Below are 24,471 nucleotides of genomic sequence, written 5' to 3'. Positions count from 1 at the left end.
TATGGTATGCGTATATGACTTGTCATTCAGCAGTCGTATGCAGCAAGTCTTCCTTCTACATTCTTTCCTCTCCGATGCGGAGAGAGAATGGAAATTTTGCCCTCTCCGTTCTTTTCGTCAATAAACACGAATTAGCATTAGTCGAAAGAGATCGCAATGAAAACTCTCGGATCGAAGAAGAATCCCTCAATTTTTATTCTCTTGGGAGATAAGGCCGTATTCTACGCCTCTATTATCTGGAAGAGCCTCTAATCAATGAATGAGAGCTTGTACGAACCTTGTTCAATTTGCAAACGATTGCCACTCTTTCTGTAAATGGTTGGTTGCATTATTTTAGAAGGAGGAAGATTTTAATATCGTCTTATTAGTAATGAACTAATTTTTTTCAATAAAAAAGGTCGCTAAGGTCTTATAAACTGAGAGACCTGCTCCCTTATTGGCTTCCAATTCCGATCTATCTTCCATTTCCTGTCCATCAAGTTGGGAGAAGAATGAGCAACCGGAGGAGAGCGCCTCCTTCCGTAAGGTGAAGGGCTTTTAGCAGTACCGATTCTAACCTGACAAGGGCTAAGGCCGCCTGTGCGACATCTTGAGTCCCCGCCAGGAAAAAAAACCGATCTTGCTCTTGCCATTACTTGCATTAAGACTATCCTGAGAAGGGCGACGGCCGCCTGTGCAACAACTCCCGTCCTTATCAGGAGAAATCCTCGAATGTCTTTCACCTTACGCAGAATCAGGATCTAACTCCATATACGATGAAGATCCTGGTTTATAGCTTCAGGCGCTTAGCGCCTCATCTCAGGCGCTTTGCTCCTCGTTTCAGCCGCTTCAGGCGCTTGAGGCTTTTAGGCGCTTTGCGCCTCATCTGAGGCGCTTCAGAAGCCTTGCGCATCGTTTCAGGCGCTCCAGGCGCTTTGCGCCTCATTTCAGGCGCCTCAGGCGCTTTTAGCCTTGTTTCAGGCGCTTCAAGCGCTCCAGGCGCTTCAAGCGCTCCAGGCGCTTCAAGCGCTCCAGGCGCTTTTCGCCTCGTTTCAGGCACTCCGAGCCTGTTTTCAGGAGCTTCAGGCGATTTGCGACTCCTTTGAGGAGCCTCCGACGCTTTTTCGCCTCTCTTCAGGCTCTTCAGGCGCTTTGCGCCTCGATTCAGGCTCTTTAGGCGCTTTGAGCCTCATTTCAGGCTCTTTAGGCGCTTTGAGCCTCATTTCAGGCTCTTTAGGCGCTTTGCGCCTCATTTCAGCCTCTTCAGGCGCTTTGCGCCTCATTTCAGCCTCTTCAGACGCTTTGCGCCTCGTTCCAGGCTCTTCAGGCGCCTCGAGCCTTGTTTCAGGCGTTTCAGGCGCTTCATGTCCGAGGAGCTAGAAGCTTAAAAATTATATATGTATGTTTAATCATTAACCGAGATCCATAATTCATTCGATCAACATATATTCTTTAATATCTAATTCGTCCTTCTCAGAATAGATATATTTTCATATAAATGTACCGATGAGGAATTTGTTGAAATAACTCTTTCAAACCCCATGGGATAGAGCCTCCGTCTATTTGTACGGGGGACGAAAACAGGATAGGGCAATGCCTCTACCGCAACTGTTATCGAAAGATATCTCTCTGAGGTTCCGATATCTACGACGAGATTATCTTGCATCTTCATTGAATCTACGCCGTTGAAACTTTCTTCTCCTTATCCGTCAACACGATAATAATAAGGGGAACACATTACATTAGGACGCCTTTCCAATGGCGAACTTGGCAGTCTGGGACGTTCTACAGAACCTGCCGAGGGGACGCCTGATCGGTGGGGGGGGGGGATTCTCTGAAACCCCCTGCGGTTGTCGACATTCCTTCTCCTCTGGGCTTGTGAGCTTGGAAGAGGTCTAGACCTGGGAGCGAGACAGAGCCGATCAGACGCACCCTCCATTGCAATGGGGGAACACTATATTCACTTCTTACCTTTTCAAAGCTTGCATTTGAGCTATCCATTTATCTTCAATTTGCATATATAAATTTGTAGTTTCTGAGGAGTAAGAAGGTGATGAGGATGCAACAACTACTAGTACTGCTAATACTCTAACTGCTCGTTAGCACAAACGCTATTAAAGCTTATAAAGTAAGCGTATCTAGTTATATGCTTTTCTGACTTCCTAAAGTAGGAAATTAGAGTTTAATATTTCCTTAATAAAGTTGTAACCTTTATTACATGTAATAATGAATAAATATTAATAATTCTCTTTATGGCAAACTATGTGAGTGTCTACCGATGATTTCGGTAGTTTCACTTAGTATTTTCTTCGAAATTTCGAAGCGAAATTCATTAAAAAGTTAATAAAAGCGTATGCCGAACCAAAGACCCAGTACTTCCCTGCAAAAGACAGCCCAGAAGATCGATGGCGATGAAACACGAAAATCAAATCAGGAGGAACCGTAAACGTATGTTTACAGTCCAAACGATAGAGAAAAATCTGTCCTTAGAAGGTAATAGTTCCTATTCCTGCCACCCAGCGGCAGGCCGGTAGATCACCTGACCTACCTACCTGTAGCGTGTGCCGCGAAATTCGAATTTCTATCGGGGACGACGGAGTCTATAGCTAAGTATATATCTGACAGGGAAGTTGAATGTATGAAAATAGGAATTTTGTATCCTCACACATGGGAAATCAAATCCTAGACCATGGAAGGCCATGGCACACTGGCTATGGCACAGCCCAAGGTTAGAGAACAAGGTTTGTATTCAGAGTAGCCGTGATAAATAGAGAAATTCTTATTATCCAATTTTATTAACACACAAACTCAAGTTTCCACTGCTTCTAAAAACTTCATCTTAACAAAATTATAGCTTTGCACTGGCATTCAGTTACCTACCAAAAATAGGTTAACCTACAAGAATAGCACTGAGATAATCTTTCAGACTACAGATGTAGGCTAAATCATTCATAAAATAGAAAAGTAAAATAAGTTTTTCCTCAACATGCATCAAAATTCTGCCTTTTTTACATTAATCCAGGGAAAAAGAAAAATATTTTAATTCGCGCACACACACACTGGAAGTTATAAGTTAATCTTACTGAATAAAATAAAACACATTACCTGTTTCCTTCAGTGACATTTAAGTTTACCACGCTCGAGCACTTTCCTAGCAAACAATGATTGCTTACCTCCATACTCAACAAAGAGTATTCTATATATAATTTCTTGTGTCAAACAACATTCAATTTTATAAAAAGTTATTGAATTTATCTGGTAGCAAAGAATGTATGTAATAAGTATATAAAAAAGAACTTAAGCAAATTACCTGTGCGTAGTTTTCCATCTTGCCAAGCTGGGCCATTGGGAACAACACTTTTGATTTGCAAAAACTCCTCTTCATTGTCATCTCCACCAACTATTGTGAATCCCAACCCTCTTGAAGACTTGACTAAACTAGTTCGTATGAATTCTCCTTGTAACTCAGCCGGGTTACGCGTAAATACTACACTCTGCCCAGATCGGTCTGTAAAAGAATACTAGTCAGGCACTCCTACAAAGGTGCTTCACACATTTTAGTATTTAGAATGTGGCTTTACAGAATAATAAAAATGATTAATTTGAGATAAGTGTTGCTTTATGGGCCATAATCAGACAAAAAAAAAAATGTTTTCAAATATAAAATTATACATATTGCCAGTTACCTATCATGTTAGTACAAAACAAATTTAATCAGACCCACTCCTTATTTTTCGTTATTCTGTTTGCACATCCTGTTAGTGTGTTAATATTATTAGTAAGCTTAACATATTTCCACACATCAGGTACCTTTGGAGAACAAATGGATCCGGCCCCACATCCTTCAGCATACCAGCTTTACAGACATACAGAACAAATTTTAGTTTTCATTCTCGAAAAGGGGTTATAATGCCATAGCCAGCACAGCAGAGCATTCATCGTTAACATAAGCAACAAGCCGCCAACACTATCTGTAGAATACCTTTCCGTCTCAAGCTGACTGCTGATACTATAGGATCCTCGCATGGATGGTAGAGAGGGGAGGATGATGGAGTAAGGGTGGCATAAGGATAATAACTAGAATGTGATCTTTGGTGAACTGGGGGATATGATAAGTCTGAACTGCTGGGTAACGTTGAAGAGAAAAACCTAGAGAGAGGGTACGAATGAGGAGAAGGAAACTGAGGTGTGCCAGGAAAAATTGGGGATGCTGAATATCCAAACAGATTATTAGGAGAACCAGATCGTTCAACATTGCTGAGGCATGGCTTAGAACTACTAGCTTTGGGGCTACTGTAAGGTCTACCAACAAACGAGGCCGGTGGAGGACCTTTCGGAGATGAGGATGACTGTGGCATCCTTGGATGTAAGGGATTTGAAGCAATGTCCTGATAACTGGGGAAGTGTGGTTTAGCAAAGTTGGGAACTATAGTCTGATTGAGAGTGGGATTTTTCACTTCTTGGCTACTGAAAGATTGACTAAGATTGGGTTTTTGATTCTTGAAAGTATTACTAAGTTTTCCACCTGCGGCTTGATCAATGTACGTATTATTATGGGATAAAACCAAATTACTAGGCTTAATGACCCGAGATTCTTGTGAAAGATTGACAGTTTTGTGAGGTGTACCACTAGCTATGTGAATAGGATCCATGGGATATGATATTGTTAAATTTTGCCGACTAGTAAGATTGGAGTGTTTAGGTGAAACATCAGAATGTTTGTAATTAGGAGAGAGTGAGCGGGGCCGAGGGAGGGAATTCTTGTCCATACGGTTGTGAACCCGAATGTACGTTTGCTGCTCTTGCACCTGCAGCTTTGACTCTTTGCCTTCTGATGCCAAGCACGGTAAACAGGGCAGGTACAGCATGAGCCCTAGAACAACCCAGAGACAATCCACTTATAAAAAAAAGTAGCAAGCAAGTCAAACGGTTTAGCAGTACAAAACCAATTATTGCTTCAAGTCATGAACATCACTTGCTTGCAAATCTGCTGACATGAAATCATTCTATTCATGACAAATACAAGATAGGACAAATAATCTAATCAGCAACAGATGAGCATCAAAACAAAAAAACAAACAAAAAATGCAAAACAAACGGAGGAAAAGAGAAAACAGCAAAGCTTAACTTGTCTCTGGACTGCTAAGACAGAGACATTATTAGGCAAAACTACCAGTTGCATGCAAGACATGTCCCCTCTTATGCCAGAAAATTAGAGAGTTAGAATCCCTATTACAAATGTGCTAAAGTGACACTACAGACAAGAAAAGATTCATTAATGTACTCATGGAGATATTATGACTAAACTAATTATCAACATCATCAATGGGTATGGCTCAAGAGGGGCCATGCCTGCATTGTATAGGAGATAGCTAGGTTCATCAAAGGCAAGGTGTTCACTGAAATTTTTTCCTCATCAGGAAAACTATAAACACACTCAATAGCCAAATTAAAAGCAAAAAAAATAAAAAGAAAAAAACTAGTAGTCATCTTGTCCTAACCACACTGCCTTTTCTGAACACTGGCAAGAGTGATGGAGCTTGCTTAGGTACCTGTGTGGGAAGACTTTAGATCACACTCACTGTTTGCGCGTTTGTGACCATTACTGGATGGGGGCTGAGAGCTTTCAAGAGCATTTGTGGGTGGTGCTCCGCTAATATCGCTAGCTGACTTCTTCTGTCGAGGAAAGGTGTTGTTGCCACCCTCACTTGGACTACTTCCTCCACCTAAAAAACCATATAATGTTAAGGTATGAGAGATTCTGACCAAGTAATTGAAACAGCAAAACAATTACACCATGCCCTTTAAAGGAAACATTTTTTTGGTACAAATACAGTCATTTATTATATCCATATTTCTTGGATTAGTACGTAGATAGTTTACCTTGAGCAGGGGTAACTGGCTGCTTTTTTGCAACAGTCACAGGGTTTTCATATTGTGTTTTTCGATTCACATGGTCAATATAATAAGTACCATACTGAGGATCATCTATACGCTCCCAACCATATGGCAACTCGTCTTCTGCACATTCTTCAGCATTTCGCTTCTGAACTCTGGCTAATCTAGGATCCAACCATGAGGAAGTACCAGCCACATGACTGAAAATAAAATAATTAAAATTATGAAGTGAGACTGCAACCATTAATTACAAGGAACACAATTACACTATACCAAATAGTGAAGACTTGATTCCAAATACCGTACAAAAAAGAAATCTTAAACAAGTGAAAGATTGAGAGACCACCATACTCAAGCTCACTCAACAAACCCTGGAAGAGGCAGAAAATTTATCCTACAGGGGAATGCCTAAATTGGTTTAATATAGCTAGGTGTGAGGTTATTTTATTTCTTTGAACCTATAAATATTATTTTCCAATCTCTTCTTTAATATCTCCACCTAGAATTCCACACCCTGGTGTCTCGAATAGCCGATAAAAAAATTACAAGGTTTGATATTTTGCCTCAACTGAAGATATAGTTGTGCTACCAATATTAAATCACAAAAACCCAAGTTCAAATTATTAAAAAAAGCTGGTTATTCATAAGTCTACTATATAAGAAAAAACTAAGCAAAAATGCGCAAAATTACAAATATTATGAGCTTCAACAGCTGAAGAGGAAAAATATATAGTAGTACTTACTCAATATAATATGGCTCTCCATTTTCAGTATAGGCCTTTTCCCAGTTATATGGTAGAGGTCCTAGCTCTCCTGAAGTTGGAGAATCTGGGGGATGTAGCTGCATGCCTCCATCTTCTGCCACCATTGTTGAGTGCATGCCAGAGGGACTAAATTGGTCCCCCTGTGGATAAGGGTGGCGTGGAGATTCAGAAGGTGGTTCTGCAGTGGTAGTGTTAGCAGCCATGGCTTCTACATTGGAGCGGTTACGTCTTCGTTTGCCCTCTGAACTTGGATGAGCACCTGGTAGCACTCCACCTCCAACTGCTCCTCTGGTTAAGTGATCAGGTGGTAAAGATGGGGGTTTAGGGGTTCCGTAGTGGTTGCCTAGTGAAACAAGGTAAAACAGAAGAAGAAAATATATGAGAACAACTTATCACAAGCAGTAAGAAAATAAAAAAATATTGTGACATCTGTTAAAATTTTTTTATCCATTTAAAAATGTACCTTCATATCAAATTTCAAATTTTTTTCATGAAAGTAAACAGCAAAATAAAAATTATAAAACAAAAAAATATGTACCATATAGTATTCTAGAAATATGAAAGGATACAGGGTTGAAACTTTAATACCTGATATACCAAATGATTCAAAACCTGGCAGAGAATTTAAGGTATACTACAACATTTTCAATTTTCAGATGACAGATGACTACAGCATTCCTTTCCTAAGGATGATTTTTCATCAGACTGACTAAGGATACTCATCATATTGTCACACTTACTTTCTAGAGAACTAGTCAAAGTCTGTAGGGGCTGATTAGCTAAAACACGCTTCTCTCTTTCAAGTGGTGATTTAATGATACTAAAACGAGCTGGTGAGTTTCGACTGATAAAAATGGTTCTTTGAGGAGGTGGTGCTGGCCTTTTCTTAAAATTTTTAAAGATGATAGCATTGTTCACAATAGATTTCTTTCTTACATATCCTTGGTTAAGGGAACTCTTTCTTACATATCCTTGGTTAAGGGAACTATCACTAAACCACTCGTCTGAAGTAGAAACACTCTCATTTCCAGTTTCTGAAGGGTGAAAGAACAAACATTTGGAAACAACACTGTCACATGGCTCAACATATTCTTGAAGTTTTGTGGTGGATAAACCTTCAACTTTTGTAATGCCACTGTCTCCATTTTGCAAAGGTCCAGCATATTCAACATAATTTACTCTACTGTACAAATGTTTTTCTTCACAAGTCTGTATGGCCTCTGATTTTTCCAAATCAAAACTATTTTCAGCTGATAATTCACACGAAGTGTTATTTAAATTTCTACAGAGACCTGGCTCAGTTAAAATTTGTCTACGTGTGCTGCTCATATGCTTTTTTCCATCTTCTGTGCTATGGGGCAAACAAGTGCCTTCAATGTGGTTTTTCACCACATGGTAACCGTGTTCACTAAAGCTGTTGGCCCTTGCAGTATTTTTGGAATTATTTTGAACTTGACAGTCATTCTTTCCTGAAATAGTAATTGCAGCACCAGTATCCTTCACATCTGAAGCTTTCCCTGGGATGAAAATTGCACTTTTGCCACAGCTAACCTCATATTTGTGATTCATCCTCTCAAAAGACTGACCATTTGCATCTACAGATACAGTGGATGTTTTGAAAATTAAGTCTTTCAGAACGTCTCCATAGTCGGACTCATCCAAATTTCTAACTCTAAAAGTCTTTTTTGTGTTATTTAAAAACTTATCTTCAGCAATATCATTATCTATCATGTTTCCTTGTTTAATTTCCTCAGAAACATTTTCCACATTCGCACTTGTAGTAAGTACATCTACCCGAGTCTTGCCAAACAATGATTTGTGATGGTTTCCACAACCACTTTCTGAAAAAATTGCATTTTTAGATGAGTCTTTTACACCATTTTGATTGCTTAAACAAAACTGAAAAGAGTTGCACACACTGGGGGAGCTGGGATCATTAACATGATTCTGCATTTCAGAGGTGTCACCCTCCTCCTGTCTTACAGTACATGATATCTCATTAATTTCAATTGTATTGCATACAGGATCATTGAAATGTCCTCCAACTGTATTCCCAGTATCAATATTTCTTTCAAGGACTTCCAATGCAACTTGGGGAAATGAATTAGCTTTATCTTTAGCACTTTTGTCAATCATGATAGTATTGGTAGAAAAAACTGAATTTTGCTCTGCATTGCTTTTCACTTCATTACAGGGATTATAAACATCATCAGAAACAGCAGCAACAATTTCCTCTATTTCAGAGGGAAACATTTTACTCTGACTAAATGAATATTTATTAACTGTATTGTTAGATATACCATCCTTTAAGACTGTTGTCCTGAAATTTATATCTTTTGTAAAAGATTCCTTACTTATGCCATCACATTTTACATGACTAGTATTTACTCCAATGCAACATGCTTCTTTGTTTGTGGGCAAATAAAATTCTTTACACTCATTTGTAATACTAAACTGATTGTTTCCTACACTTGATATCTTTTTATCAGGCAAATTTGACTTACTTGGTTCATTAGATGAAGAAACACATTTTTCACTCTTGCCATATTTATTTGTATGACTTAAATTTTCACTACAGACTTTTTCTTCTGATGTTTCAGCTTCAACATCAGGTGAGTTTGTGGGATTAACTTTACTACTGAAAGGCTCTTTGTTAACAAATACACTTTGTCCCAAGAATGAATTAGTTCTAACCCCAGTCTTTTTTTCTTTTATAAAAGCCGATGTCATCCTTTGAACTTTACTAGTCAGTGTTTTCCTTTGCTGAAGAACTAAATTGCTAAGTGACGAACATCTTGGTGGCACTTTTGGTTTCTCTCTTGGCAAAAATCTGAGAGAATATCCTTCATCTACTATTAAGGTATAGTTTGGAATCTGAGATGTCTTATATTCATTTTCTGAAAAAGGAGCTGTACATTCTCTGTTCTTAACAAGGCAGTCTGCTATTTTTATTTCACTAGACTCATGAGGAGAACCAACTTCAGCATCAAGTGGAATTTTAAGGCAGCTAGGTAGAGACTCAACTGTGCATGGAGGGGAACTATTTGAATTTGTACATGAAAAAGCTTTTTTATCTAACACTTGCTCTCTTACAGGTAAAAGTGTTTCAGTGTTACTGCACTCTAATGATATATTTTTCTGCCCTATTACCAGATTTGATCTTGGTACCATTATTCCAACTTTATCACACTCCTTTTTACTTTGAGAGAGCAAGTTAGAACTTGATTTTCCATTATCTTTTAGTAAGTTATTAATTTTCCCATTTTTATAATTACAGGATGATACTACGAACTTTTCATTACTAGACGTAACTACACCACTATCTCCATCATGCCTTGTACCATACTTAAAGTCTCCATTTGCAGATTCCTCAATACACAAAAGCATATCAGTATCATGTTCACTTGATATTTCTTTCATAGTGAAGTCACTCTGATATTCCTTCGGTTGGCTAATACACTTGACAGAGTCTTCTAAGCCTTCATAACAGGAGGTAATTAAGTCAACACCAAGGTGTTTTTCTGTCAAAATGTTACTGGATACACACGACAGTACAGTGTTAGTCAAATGATCATTTACTGGTTCATAATTCTCCATCGATGGAGACTCTTTGTCCTGGCTAACAAAATCACTTGAATATTTTAATTCTTCCTCACTGGAACAACAAACACCACAAACTACCATTCCATCATCTACAGCTTCTTCATTATCCAACAATGAAAGGAGGTCACTATTATTACTGCCATTTATAGTGCCTGTAGATGATACTGAACCTCTGAATAACGGATTTTTCTGGAGTAAATCTGAAAGCCTTCCACCATAAACAAATGGAATTGAAAGATTATCTTTGTTGAATTTTTCATCCTCTGAAAATACAGACAGGCTATCACTTTCATCAGATTCTTTCTCTGAAAACATGTAAATATCATCATTAATAAGTGTACCACTATCACTTTCATCTCCACATGATTTATCATTTCTATCATAGGCACTCAAATTTTCTTCAGAGGATGCTACATTTACCTCTAATAAACATAGGCTACTACAACCAAATTGGTAAGGCAATTTCTTGTGAGACTGAGTAAGAAGCGTTTGAGCTGCACGATGACTACATGAAGAAGCTCTATAATTAGGGTCTACTTCAAAAGATGTCAAACCACTTTTATTTTGGGAATTGAATCTCTTACTATAACTGGACAACCTACGCACAACATTCTGCCTTCCCTTACTCTTGCATGAAGTAGATCGGTGGTTAGGAGAGGAAACATAAGCTTCATCTCTCAATTTGTGCTCATTTACTTGGTGTCGCTGGCTTCCATTACGAATAAAATATTCTTTAATTTCATTAGCACTGAAAGTCCGATTGAGTTCATGCAGTGATGGCCTATGAGCTCCTTTCAATATTCGACTAGGTAGTGTTTTAATTTTGTCAGAATTGTGTTTACGTGACCGATGTTGCTTTACTGGTAGCGAAAATGAGCGCCACAAACTGCTGCCATTCTCTGGACATTCTATAGGCATATCAGGGTCTGCTCCTGGCTCACTCTGTGGTTCACTTGGGGGAGCATCATCACTATGGAGCCACGCTCGTCCACGTCGCTTGTTCATCCAAGGACTGAACCATGCTGGCAAATTCCGGGGTTCCATGGGTGATACTGCTTGACTATCAGAACCAGCACTTGAAGCATTTGACGTACTAGAAACTAAACGATGCCGCAGTCTGCGTCTAGTTATACGGTCGGCTGTCTGCCTTTGTTGAAAAGCCGAAGACACTGGTGATGGTATTGGTGTCCCATATTCATAACCTGTAATCACAAAACTCAACACTCTAATCTTAAGAACTCACTTATCAAGAAAAAACGAATCTTGACAGTGGAAATGTCGACAAGTCCCATTTCATTCTAATATCATGCAGAGTTATTGTATCTGAGTCTCATATAGTATAAAATAAAAATGGCAAATGAAATGGGATTGCTCAACATTTGTTAAAATAAAAGGTCATACAACAAACCGAAGCAAACTAAACAAGACATGAATTGTTCTCTAACATAAAATTTCAAAATACTGTAAAGATAATTTCAAAATACTGTAAAGATGGCCCAAAATTAATCCCTTTGGCTGTGGTATCTTTGCAGACAAATGTCCTACAGTTAATGTGCTATGGCAAGTTAATTTGTAGTAATCCATCACTAAACATCAACACTTTCCTGATCACTGCTTCCAAAGTAAGGTTTCACTTAATCTGTGAACATTGATATCACCCTTATCTTATCTTCTAGAGTAGTAATTTCTTCACTACCAATACAATAGCTGTGAACAGTTTGTTCTAACAAATGTTACCTACTATATTATGTAATTACAGATGTCCTAAATAACACACAATTGTAAGTGTGCTGCCTGAAACCCTGAATAATATTAAAATAAGAACTCAGAAGTGCTGTAATGTATAAAACCAAATTTTTGGGCATGAGAAAATAAAACCCAAATGGGGTTCCACCAATTGGATTCCTTTGATACAAGGCTGTTGCTTTGACACAGGAAATTTCATGCATCACTAGAAATTCTCAGGCATCTTATTCTCTGAAGACAAAGAAAGATAATCTTACTGAGTAGTTGGCATGTAGGTTCTCTTGAAATCACAAAATAAAAAAAAAATGAATAAAAACAAAATGAAAATGTAAGAAAATGACACGCAGTCCTGAGAACCTCCCTAAAGTTTGGAAATCTATGGGAGAAATTAATCAACTGACAGACACTATTAAAGTAATTCAGTTAACTATCACAAGACTGACAGTCCTTGTGTGCAAGTGCTATCCTACCAGAGGCATCTGATCATCACCTTCTACATTAACTGAGGTGTCTGGCAGTTATAAGCAATGCATGAAGCTAGCAATGTTGAAGTGGCATATTGATTATGAGATATCTCCCAAATCTCAAAATTGCTATGAATCAGAGAATAAACATGTACAGGTCACAGAGTAGAATTTACAAGTCTTGGCATAATTTACCTAACATCCAACCTAGCAAAGATATCAGGCCAAGAGGAATAATTACACTACTACTGCCTTGCATAATCAAGATTACACAGTAGTAAGCTATTTGAATTGATGATTGCTAAGTAGTTGAATAGAGCATACACAAAAAAAGGAACAATAACATGTCTCACTACAAAGTGTAAAATTTACAGAATAGATCAACATGCAAAAAGTGTTAAAAAAATTAATTTACGTGCAAATTTTCTCTTAAAAGTGTTAAAACAAAAAAATTAGAGATGGAGTTTCGAAAGCATTTCCATTACAAATTCAAATTCCTGCTTGCTATAGTTTCCCCTAGGTGCATCAGAAAAAAATTACAGACATGGACTAATCCCACTCAGAGAGAGAGAGAGAGAGAGAGAGAGAGAGAGAGAGAGAGAGAGAGAGAGAGAGAGAGAGAGAGAGAGAGAGAGAGAGAGAGAGAATATTATACTTGTAGACTGGTTCCATACCTCATAATGTGGGATTACCTCAACTAGATCCCACCTGTGTGGACTTGAATATATTACCTCTAGTTACTGACACCAATATTGTTAGATATGAATCTGGAACTGAATACAAGGTGCATGAAAAATGTATACTGTCCTGTACTGGGGTTACTGAAGTGATTGACTCACCCAAAAGGACAACCAGGGAGTTTGTGTACCTGGCTGATTTGTTGGTTGTGAAACTAACAAGGAAACAACTCTAAATGCAAATGAAAAGGTAGGATCAATAATAACTAGGCAATGGTGGAGCATATCTAGTATCTGGTGGTAATATGGGTAGGGGGGGGGGGGGGAGGGAAAGGCTTATTCAGAAGGAATTTAGTTTTCTTTATAACACTGAGCCAATGATTAATTTTCATCATATCTCACTATATGAATGAAATACAGAGGTGTGTGTGTGTGTGTGTGTGTGTGTGTGTGTGTGTGTGTGTGTTCATCTAGAATGCATACAGCAGTCCTAATACCCATCAGCCACACTAAATTCAATTCTACAGTTACAATAAGGTACCTATACAATTATTTTATTATTTGATTGAAAGATCTGCATTTTTTCAACTGTACTTTATGCTGTGCCCCTTAGCAGCTGAACCACAACACACCACTTTAATAAAAAGAATATTTGGAAACTGCCACAATTTCATCTAACAATAAGTGGAAAGCATATAACCCAAATAAGTACACTTAGAGAAAACTCCTTAGTGGGTGACATTGAGAAATAAACTGCACCTCTACCTCTTTCAAAAGCAACAGCTACAGCAAAGTTAACTTAAGTGATTATAGCATGCTGAAGTAAACCATTAGTAAAAAAAATAAATAAATAAATAAATAAAGAAGCATGCAGTGCTGTTCAAAACACGCAGTCATGCCATGAATGCAAGTGAAATGGTGTGAGCAGTCGTCCTACCTTCAAAGACTCCCGATTCGAGCAAGTTGCCTGATCTCTGCAGTGCTCGGAACTCTTCTTTGGAGAGAAATGTATAATCTACCCCGTTGACTTCTCCTTGGCGAGGTGATCTTGTGGTCACGGGCACAGTCCGAAGGTACACATTATCACGAATGGTATTTTGCAGCTCATGGTCCACGCTGCCCTTCTGGAAACGTGTGTTCAGGTACTGACGCAAATCTCTTGTTAATGAACCTGGAAAGAAAGATGTGTTCTCTATAATTCCCATTATCTTGAGGTTTGAAATTAAGTGTCTATATAATTTAGCTTTAAAATTAAAATCTAAAGGTTGTTTCATGGTAGTTTTCATTCTCTCCAAATGTAAACAGATGCGTACATAATCATGTGTGTAGATAATGAAATGTGAGACTACATTTACTATTATTTTACAACGATGTTTATATTCATTACATTATCATGTACCCCTTCGTTATGAATATTAGTGATGTCTGATGTATGATAAATACCTCCCATGTACAGTGGTACCTCGACATACGAAAGGCTCAGCTTACAAAAAATTCGAGTTACAAAAGCAAATACGAAGATTTTTTTGGCTTTACATATGAAAATAGTTCAGGATACGAAAGGTTACTGCTGTAAAGTCCCGAGATTCGCCTGGACCACCGTAACAATTTTAAAATTCACGCGCCACCAACTGAACAGACTCACCACCATCCTCCCGCTCTCCCATTGGTTCCTGATGCTAGTCACCGCCATAAGATCCTGCTCTCCTATTGGTCAGCATCTCTCCCATCATGCTCTACGTAAAGGCGTTTTTCTTCAGCCATTGCTTCTCACCAACGTTATCATACGCACGCGGAATTCATTCATTCACATATACGATTTCGTTTGTTGACGTAAATTAGTGTTAGTGATTTCGTTGTACTACTTTATCGTGTTGTGTAAGAACTTAATTAGTATACTACATAACTTAATTACGTACAGTATAGTCATGGGTCCCAAGAAAGTTGCTGAAGTTCACGGAAAGAAGAGGATGCTTTCTATGCAGACAAAAATGGAGTTAATAAAAAAGTATGAAGCTGGCATGCGGTTGAATCTGATCGCTAAGGCATACGGCCGAAATCCATCGATGATAGGCACCATCCTTAAGCAGAAGGAAGCCATCAAAGCAGCTAAAATTTCCAAGGGCGTGACTATTTTGTTCAACAAGAGGAGCCACGTGCATGATGAGATGGAGAGGCTGTTTCTTCTATGGATTGAGGACAAAGAAATCGCTGGAGATACGATAACCAAGACGGCAGTCTGTCAGAAGGCCAGCGCTATTTTCGGCGATTTGATTGCCCAGGCCGAAGACGATGGAGGAGAGGGGATATCGATGGCAACCCCAGACTTCAAGGATTCTCGTGGGTGGTCTGATAAATTCCTTAAACGGACTAACATCCATTCGGTGGTGAAGAAATTGAAATTTTGTGTAAAAAACGTAACGCATAAAAAAGTTTACAAAAATCTAAAAATAAAAATAAAAAATTGAAAATTTTTATTTCAAGTTTTTTGTAAAGTTAAGTGTTACGGTTTTGTTAATGTGTTTTGTAAAGTGTAGTTTATGTTTCCTGACATTTTTAATGTGTTTTGTTAAGAGTACGTACTATGTAACAAATTTTCTGCCGTTTGTCCTCCTCCTCTGTTGCCACTTTCGGAGATAGCCTCTCACACGAAAGGTAAGGTTCCACATTTTACTACATACAGTGGTACCTCGAGATACGAAAGGCTCAACTTACGAAAAACTCAAGATACGAAAGCTGACACAAAAATTTTACTGCTTTACATACAAAAAGTTTTCAAGATACGAAAGTTTTCTGAAAGTCCAAGATTTGCCCGATAACAATTTTGAAACTCGCTCCGCGCGCCGCCATCTTAGTTCTAGTAGACTCGCCATCATCCTCCTGCTCTCCCATTGGTTCCTGATGCTAGCCAAGCCATGAGATCCTTCTCTCCTATTGGACAGCATCCCTCCCATCATGCATCTTACGTGGTGGCGTGCCTTCGCTCGGCCACTTCCCACCCGAACCTTTATCCTACGCATGCGGCATTTGTTCGGTCCAACGATTTCGTTTAGTATCGTAAATTCGTTGGTGATTTCATTGTGCTACTTTATCATGTTGTGAGAACCTAATTAGTATACGTACTACATACGTAACTTAATTACGTACAGAACATATTAGTCATGGGTCCCAAGAAAGCTGCTGAAGTTCACAGAAAGAAGAGAATGCTTTCTATGGAGACCAAAATGGAGATAATAAAAAAGTATGAAGCTGGCTTGCGGTCGAGTGTGATCGCTAAGGAATACGGCCAAAATCCGTCGACGATAGGCACCATCCTTAAGCAGAAGGAAGCCATCAAAGCAGCTACACCCTCCAAGGGCGTGACTATTTTGTCCAACAAGAGGAGCCATGTGCATAATGAAATGGAAAGGCTGCTTCTAGTATGTATCAAGGAAAAAGAAATCGATGGCGATACGATAACCGAGACGGCAATCTGCCAGAAGGCCAGCGCTATTTTCGGCGATTTGATTGCCCAAGCCGAAGACGACGGCGGAGAGGGGACATCAACAGCAACCCCAGAATTCAAGGCTTCTCATGGGTGGTTCGAAAAATTCCGTAAACGGACGGCATCCATTCAGTGGTGAAGAAATTGAAATTATGTAAAGTATAAAAAAGTAAACGGACGGCATCCATTCAGTGGTGAAGAAATTGAAATTATGTAAAGTATAAAAAAGTAAAAAGAAATGTAAAAATAAAAAAAAGACAAAATAAATTTTATTTTATGCTTTTTGTAAAGTTAAGTGTTACAGTTTTGTTAATGTGTTTTGTAAAGTTTAGTTTGTTTTTCTGACATTTTTTTGTGTTTCGTAAAGTTAAGTGTACGTATCTGCCGTTTGTCCTCCTCCTCTGCCGCCACTTTCGGAGATAGCCTCACTTGAAAGGTAAGCTTCCACATTTTACGTTACAGTGATAATATTTCTTGTACAACTAATATATAAACTTTGTAATTTAACAGGTTTTGCATTTTTATTATTAAGTTATGTATTGAATGGTCCAAATTGTTGTAGTATTTCATTGTTTATAGGTCAATTTAGCTTTATTATGAAATTTACTGGGGTGTTTTTGGAGGGCTTGGAATGGATTAGCCATTTGTAATACCATGTGAAACAAAATGTTGGTTCCAAGATATGAAAAACTTCATGATACGAAAGGCGCCTCGGAACGGATTAATTTCATATCTCGAGGTACTACTGTACGTACGTATGTACATACAGTATTTCTTGTATACCATGTACACTAATACACTTTCTTTACAGGTACATATTAGTAGTACTTATTAAGTTAGGTATTGAATGGTCCAAATTGTTGTATTTCACTGTTTATTGGTCAATTTAGCTTTATTATAAAATTTACTGGGGTGTTTTTGTAGGGCTTGGAACGAATTAGGATATTTACATGGAAAATCCAGTTCAAGATACGAAAAGCTCAGGTTATGAAGGCCGCCTCAGAACGGATTAATTTCGTATGTCGAGGTACCACTGTACTTTAATTCACATTACAATATTTCATTATGAATATGGCAATGACCCAAGGACATGGTAACATTGTATCTCAATAAGGAGCCCCCAACAGTGTGCACTGTTTAAGATTTCAAAACTGTGCTTGGTTTATATTGTCAAATTGTTCAAAATATAATTAGAAGCATTTATATACTAACCTCCTTACGATGTGCAGAATTGAATTAATTAAAACCTCAATTATTATATAAAAGGTAACAATCATTGAATGTTAGGATGGTACACAATACAGGGCACAATAATAATTCAGTTTCAAGACTTCTCCAAAGTGATAGTCTTCCGCACGAGTTCCTAAAATGACTTAAGCAGGGAAACAATACTGAGTTTTATGTTGAATTTCCTAACTGCACTGTCGAGTACGAAACCAAATCGTCTTCCAAAATGTCTTATCAAAATATGGTGAAAATAAAGCTTTCCATACAATTGTGAAAATAAAGCTCTCCAAACAATCTAAATAGGCAAAAGCAAAAGATAATTGGAATGACAAATTTCCAATAATTGTAGGAACAATGATTATCATTGCTTATGTTAATACCCCTCTCGAACTCGTGTTGGCTTGACAAAGCAGCAAAGAGCGCGTTCAACGTTTCCTTCCTTACATGTCAAGACTAGAAGGGAGGCAAGTTATTCTCCCCTGCAAGCCTCCCCATAGAAACAACTTACTTCAACACTTGCGCACCTGATGTAATTGACGAGGGTTCAGGCATGGCCCCTGGGGAGGAGGCCATTTCAAGCTTGGCGCTTGCCGACCTGTGTAGGCTTAAACAATATGCAAAGAATCTCCTACCTTATCACGAATTCAAGCACGGCCCCAGATTAGAGACGATATATTTCCTTCCCAATGTTTTCCCTTCATATTTACACGAATATGCTATTATGTAGGGTTCCCGCTTTCATATGCAAAATAGGAATAATGTGGGCAATGTCACAAATTTTCGATGAAATATCATAAAAGCATACAGTACACCACGTAAAAATATCTAATCCTTCAGGCCAGCCCTCTGAGAGCTGTTAATCAGCTCAGTGGTCTGGTTAAACAAAGATATATTTAACTTTAACTATTACAGTAGCTGCTTCATTGCTATCAAACAACAGACCCACCCTTATAATAAATAAGCATCTTCCAATGAATCTCACATATCATTATTATTATACTGTTTTGTCTTTGTCTTGTAATGATTTGAATGCTTGTCTAATGTACAAGAGGACCGAGTTCTTTTGACAAGAAAATATGCCTGACCATTGATAAACTTCGTAAAATATGACATTTATCTACTGGTAACGAATCTGTACCCATGAGGTGAAATAGTATACAACGAAGATGAAGAAATTAAAATATCAGTCTAATATTCTATGTTACTCAATGCCATTAAGCGTCATTGCTCACAGACCAATTGCAGATCATGCAATTTCCCTGAGGGTACATCCTCAATATAAACCTGAACAGATTTATCCTCATTTACTAACAACAATAGCAGCATTTTAGGAGTTGGCAATAGTGAAATATCAAATTTTAAGTAATTTGTATTTTTCCTAGCTATGCTTATCCCGAACTACTTAGTAGGAGAATCCTGGATGTCAATCCACTACAGACCAGAAAAAACTGGTTATTCCCTTCTGACCTCCAGCCAGGTATGCCCCAGGGTCGAAGATCACGACCTCTGACCTGCAGTCCTTTCCACGCCCCTAGAGCTCCTGCCCTCAGATACGTGGGGACGGATGGGAGGGAGTAAAAATTTTGTAGTTCCGGTTAAGTATAGCTAGGAAAAATACAAATTACTTAAAATTTGTGATTTGTTTCGACACCGTATACTTACCCCGAACTACTTGTAGGAGACTTAATCCTTAGGAGGTGGGAGTATCTAGGGAAGGATGAGTCCCTACCAGGAAGAGGTCACCCTCCTTCAGGCCGGAAGGAGGAGGGAGACCCGCTCCGCCGGATTAGGGCGGAGGTGGGGATCACCTCGCCGTTCGGAGGCAATCCAGACTGGTGGGCAACGAAGGGAATAACTTATGAGTGTAAAGCAAAGGTCTGTAAGGCGAATACTCCTCCATAGAATCACCTGAAGATTGATTAATTTTGACAATTACGTTGAGGGCCCAGTGGGGGAGGGGGGGAGAGGAGCAGGGTTGGATATGGAGGATGGAAACACCAAATATACACACTCACATACATATGACACATACCCACCCTAAGTTAGGCTAGACTCTCTGCTGGCCCGCCACCACCGACCCAATCTCAAAGGCGTCAAGGGACCTACCTCCTTGTACAATCCTTGAGGTAATGGGCTGTAAAGGTGGACCGACTTCCACACCCCCACCCGCAGGATCTGGGTGACGGCCATATTCTTGGAGAAAGACAAGGAGGTGCCTATACCCCTGATGTCGTGGGCCTTTGCGCCTTGTGGGGGGACCAGCCTCACTCCCTCGTAGGCCCTCCTGATGGTCTCCCTTAACCTTCCATCCTGCCGAGATATTTTCTCACTGCCCTGACTGGGAAGAGGAGCAGGTCCTTGGGATCCTCAGACTTAGGAAGAGCTGGAATGGAAAACTCCAGGAACTGCTCGTCTAACTCCGACAGGTTCTGGGTCTTGGCTATGAAGGACGACACAAATTTGAAAGTTAGTTCACTCCACCCCCTTGAGTGGGACACCTGGTAGTAGAGCCCATGAAGCACCCCCACCCTCTTGGAGGATGCTAAAGCCAAAAGGAAGACCATCTTAAGAGTGAGCTCTTGGTCTGTAATATCCTTGAACAGCTAGAAGGGGGGCTTTTTCAGAGAGGCCAGGACTCTGGACATGTCCCATCGAGGGACCGATAGGGACCTGGGGGGAAGTCTGTTCGAATCCCCGAATAAGTAGGGAGGTGTCCTTTGAATTCCCCAGATCTACACCTTTCTGATAGAAGACCTGGCTCAAGGCCGCCCTGACTCCATTGATAGCCGAGATGGAGAGCCCCTTGTAATCCCTCAGATTGACAGAGAGTACAGCGAAGTGGGGAATCTTGGCTCGTAGAGGGTCCAGGTTCTGCCCCTTGCACCAGGCCCCGAAGAGCTTCTACTTTGCATGGTAAACCGCTGCGGACAACTTCCTAAGGCATCCCAACATTCGGGAGGCCACCTTGCGCGAGAACCCCCTCTTATTCAGGAGCAGCTCGATAGCCTCCATCCGTGAAGGCAGAGGGCGTCCAGGCCCTCTTGGAACCTCTCGAAGTGGGGCTGTCTTAGAAGGTCCGGCCTTCGGGGGAGTTCCAAGGGTTCTTGAATGGACATCTCCAGGAGGTCCAGGAACCAGTCCCTGTCGGGCCACCTGGGAGCTACGAGAGACATGACTGTGGCTTTGGAGGTTCGGAGACGACTGAGGACCTGCCAGAGGACCCCGAAAGGGAGAAAGGTGTAGAGGTCTAGTCCGTCCCAGGGATGCTGGAACGCGTCTTCCCACGCCGCTGTCAGGTCCGGGACCGGGGAGCAGAACACCGGGAGCTTGCGGTTTAGGCTCGTTGTGAACAAATCCATGGAGGGGGAGCCCCACCTACTGATCAGCTCACCTGCTACTGCCAGGTGTAGGGACCATTCCGCCCCTACGACCTGCCCTTGTCTGCTGAGTCATCAAGCGATCACATTCCTTTTCCCCGGAATGAACCTCGCTGACAGGGAGATCCCAGCGTTCTCCGCCCACTCCAGACCGGTCTCCGCCAGATTGCACAGGGGTCGCTATCTCAGACCCGCTTGCTTTTTTATGTAAGCAACAACGGTGGCGTTGTTGCACATGACTGCCATTCTTTTGTTCCTCAGGCTGTGTTCGAAGGCTTAGAGAGCTTTGAGGATGGCCAGGAGCTCTAGGTTGTTGATATGGAGGAGTAATGATGGTAGTTCATATTTGACAATGTCTCCAAGGGTTGCGTGTGAGAGAGAGAGAGAGAGAGAGAGAGAGAGAGAGAGAGAGAGAGAGAGAGAGAGAGAGATTGGTGGAAGAATATATGGGAGTGGTTGAATGGCAGTTGTAAGTATGCGTCTGTTGTGGCGCTATGTTGTGTATATCAGTTGCAGTGTGTTACGGGAGTCAAAAGCAGTAAAGCGTTCGGTGAAAGTTATAGAGTTCGTTTTGGCAGCAGTCTTGTCCGTCGATGGCCAGTTGGTGTGTTATTTGATTGATTTTGGTGTTGCAAAGTTGTGCGTGTGTCTGTTTGGTTGTGATGAGGATGAAGAGGTTGGTAGTGCATTTCGGTGTCTGTGGGTGGTGGTTGGGGCATTGTCGGTGTTGGCGGGTTGTGCTGGGGTAAGTCATGTGGATGTGTTATTTCGAGCTGTTGGTGTTCATCAGCTCAGTGATTTGTCGGGTTGTTAAGTTGTTGTGGGGTTGTGGTTCTCGGTTGGTTGGTTTGTGTTGAGCTTATCGGCGGTGGTGGTGTCTTGGCTAGCCTATATCCAGCAGACAGCACAGCCTAGCCCTGAGTATCTGGAGCCAGAGGTGAGTACGTGTTTGTGTTTTGTGTGTCCGGTGTGTCGTTAAACCAATTGTCCTGCGGGTAAAAAGTAACGTAAAGGAGAAAGTGTGGCTATGGGAAATTTTGCCAGCTTGTACGATTAATGTAACTGTGGGGAGTTTGCTTGCTTTTTTTTACTTAGCTTTGATTCCGCCACATTGATATGGAGTCCTTGCTCCTGTTCCGACCACTTCCTCCCCCCCTCATCTCTGCCTGTAGGTGGGGTCCCCAGCCCCCCTCGATGCATCTGTGAAAAGAAGCATCTCCGGAGGGACGTCTGCCAGCGGAATCCCCTGCCGGAGGTTCATGTCGTCCAACCACCAGCGAAGGGCCTCCACCATCAACTGAGAGGGTTCTATTAACTCCCATGGGTTCTTTCCATCCAAGGCCCATCCATCCTTCAAGTTTCACTGGACAGGCCTCATCTTCAGCCTTCCCTGGGGTACTAGCTTCTCCAGGGAGACGAGGTGGCCTATCAGCTTCTGCCATACTCGAGCTGGTCGGGGTGTGCTTGTCAAGAAGGGGGTCACTACGTCCCTGAAGTTGGAAATCCGATCCTCCAACGGGAACGCCCTGGCCCTTACTGTATCCAGGTTCACACCCAAGTACACCATCCTGTTGGTGGGTTCCAGGTGTGACTTCTCCCAGTTCAGGAAGATACCTAGATGAGAGCAGAGGGCCAGGAGGTCGTCCGTCTGCTCCCTTAACCGATCCTTTGAGGAGGAAAGGAGTAGCCAATCGTCCAGGTACTGCAGGAGGTGCATGCCCTTCTTGTGGGCCCAGGTGGACACGAGGGAGAATATCCTTGTGAAAACCTGCGGCGCCATGGACAGGCCGACACAGAGGGTTCTGAACTGGTACGTGGCTCCCTCCCACCTTACGCGAAGGTACTTCCTGCTGGAGGAGTGTACTGGGATCTGGAAGTAAGTGTCCTTGAGGTTGAGGGACAGCATGTAGTCCCATTCCCTCAGGGCCACCAGGACAGAGCGAGGGGTCTCCATCTTGAATTTGGTCTTGAGGATGTACGTATTGAGGGTGGATAGGTCGATTACTGGTCTCCATCACCACCGACGCCTTCGCCACCAGGAAGAACCCAGGGGAGTGGGTGGTCACTCACTGGAAGGCTCCCTTCTCCAACAGAGATAGAACCTCCAGCCGAAGAGCCTTCCAGTGACCGGGGTTCCGGGAGCTGAACGCCCCGCTGTCCGGTTCCTCCGTCGGGGAGGCTTCCCGTCCCGGAAGGGGATTCAGTAACCTTCCCTGAGGACCTGGACGGTCCAGGGTTTGGCCCCGATAATCTCCCAGTCCTGCCAATGATTGGAGAGGCAACCCCCCCACCCGAGGCATCAAGTCAGGTAGGAGGCCTTGCCTCCTGCTTCCTCCTGTGGAATCAGCCGCCCTTTCCCCTACAAGAGGGCGCAGATCTGGCTCTAAAAGCAGAAGGGGCTTTAGCGGTCCTGGAGGGGGGCTGAGTTCTCTGATGGCCCCAGACTCTTGCATAAGGTTCCAAAATACCTGCGGGAGTCCCACCCCCCAGTCTGGGTCCTTGTCTTGATTTCTGTGTCTCCAAGTTACGTCTCTGCACTGGTTGTCTGCCCGAGGACGACGCCCTGTAGACGACAGAGTCCTGGTTGGCCTTCCTCCAACGTTCGATGGCCTCCTCTACCAGGCGATCCAGAAAATGGGATTCGCCCAACACTGGAGCGTTCCAGAGCGCCTTAGCCTCCCTGTCCAGGAAGTCCCTTGGGAGGCGAGCGAGAACCGTGTCCCTACACCTCAGGACCCAGTTCGTCCATTGGGTCAGAAGTTGGGTAGTTAGGAATCCCAAGGACTTGCCCCCTGACAATACCAACTCCTTGAAGGCGGCAAACTCGTTCTCGTCCTGCAGGTCATGTTCTCTCGCGAAGGTGGTGACCGCAACCGTCAAGTGGTCCAACCACGACGTAACGTGAATGGAAGTCCACTCCGTGGACTCCATAGCCATGGCTTCCTGCTGGGAGAATGCAATGGGGCCTGTCAACAACCTATCTCCCAAACAGCCCGGCAAGTGGGCTGTGAGGGGGGGCCTTCTACAGTCTTCAGGGCTGGATAAAATACCCTCCGGCGCGTATAGCTTCCTCTGCCTGGCTTTGGCAGCTGGAAGGAGCATCAGGGAGCCTAGGGCCCTCAGGGAATTCTTGGGTCCTGCCACCATCTCCTCCACTTGTGCCAGTGCCTTGGCTGAGTAGAGAGCCTGGGGAAGGGATAGGGAAGGTTTGGACTCCACCTTCCCCCTGAAAAGGCGATCTACTGCCTAGTC

General features: G+C 41.7%; 1 protein-coding gene across 15 annotated transcripts in view; it reads right to left on the bottom strand.

Moving 5' to 3' along the window:
• LOC135220771 (uncharacterized) overlaps positions 1 to 24,471 on the bottom strand; it is a 657,141-nt gene that overhangs the window by 66,508 nt on the left and 566,162 nt on the right. For 5 of the 15 annotated variants that reach the window (XM_064258238.1, XM_064258239.1, XM_064258237.1 and 2 more), the window contains 7 exons: positions 14,069 to 14,302; positions 10,871 to 11,446; positions 6,621 to 6,984; positions 5,863 to 6,077; positions 5,532 to 5,705; positions 3,962 to 4,852; positions 3,290 to 3,487 (listed from right to left, as the gene is read on the bottom strand). In XM_064258238.1, coding sequence (XP_064114308.1) covers positions 3,290 to 3,487; positions 3,962 to 4,852; positions 5,532 to 5,705; positions 5,863 to 6,077; positions 6,621 to 6,984; positions 10,871 to 11,446; positions 14,069 to 14,302 — 2,652 coding nt within the window. The other 10 variants (XM_064258225.1, XM_064258227.1, XM_064258228.1 and 7 more) reach the window with 7 other exon arrangements.

This window comes from Macrobrachium nipponense, chromosome 2, assembly GCF_015104395.2.
Source record: "Macrobrachium nipponense isolate FS-2020 chromosome 2, ASM1510439v2, whole genome shotgun sequence".
NCBI lineage: Eukaryota > Metazoa > Arthropoda > Malacostraca > Decapoda > Palaemonidae > Macrobrachium > Macrobrachium nipponense.
This window is presented reverse-complemented; position numbering and strand designations above follow the sequence as displayed.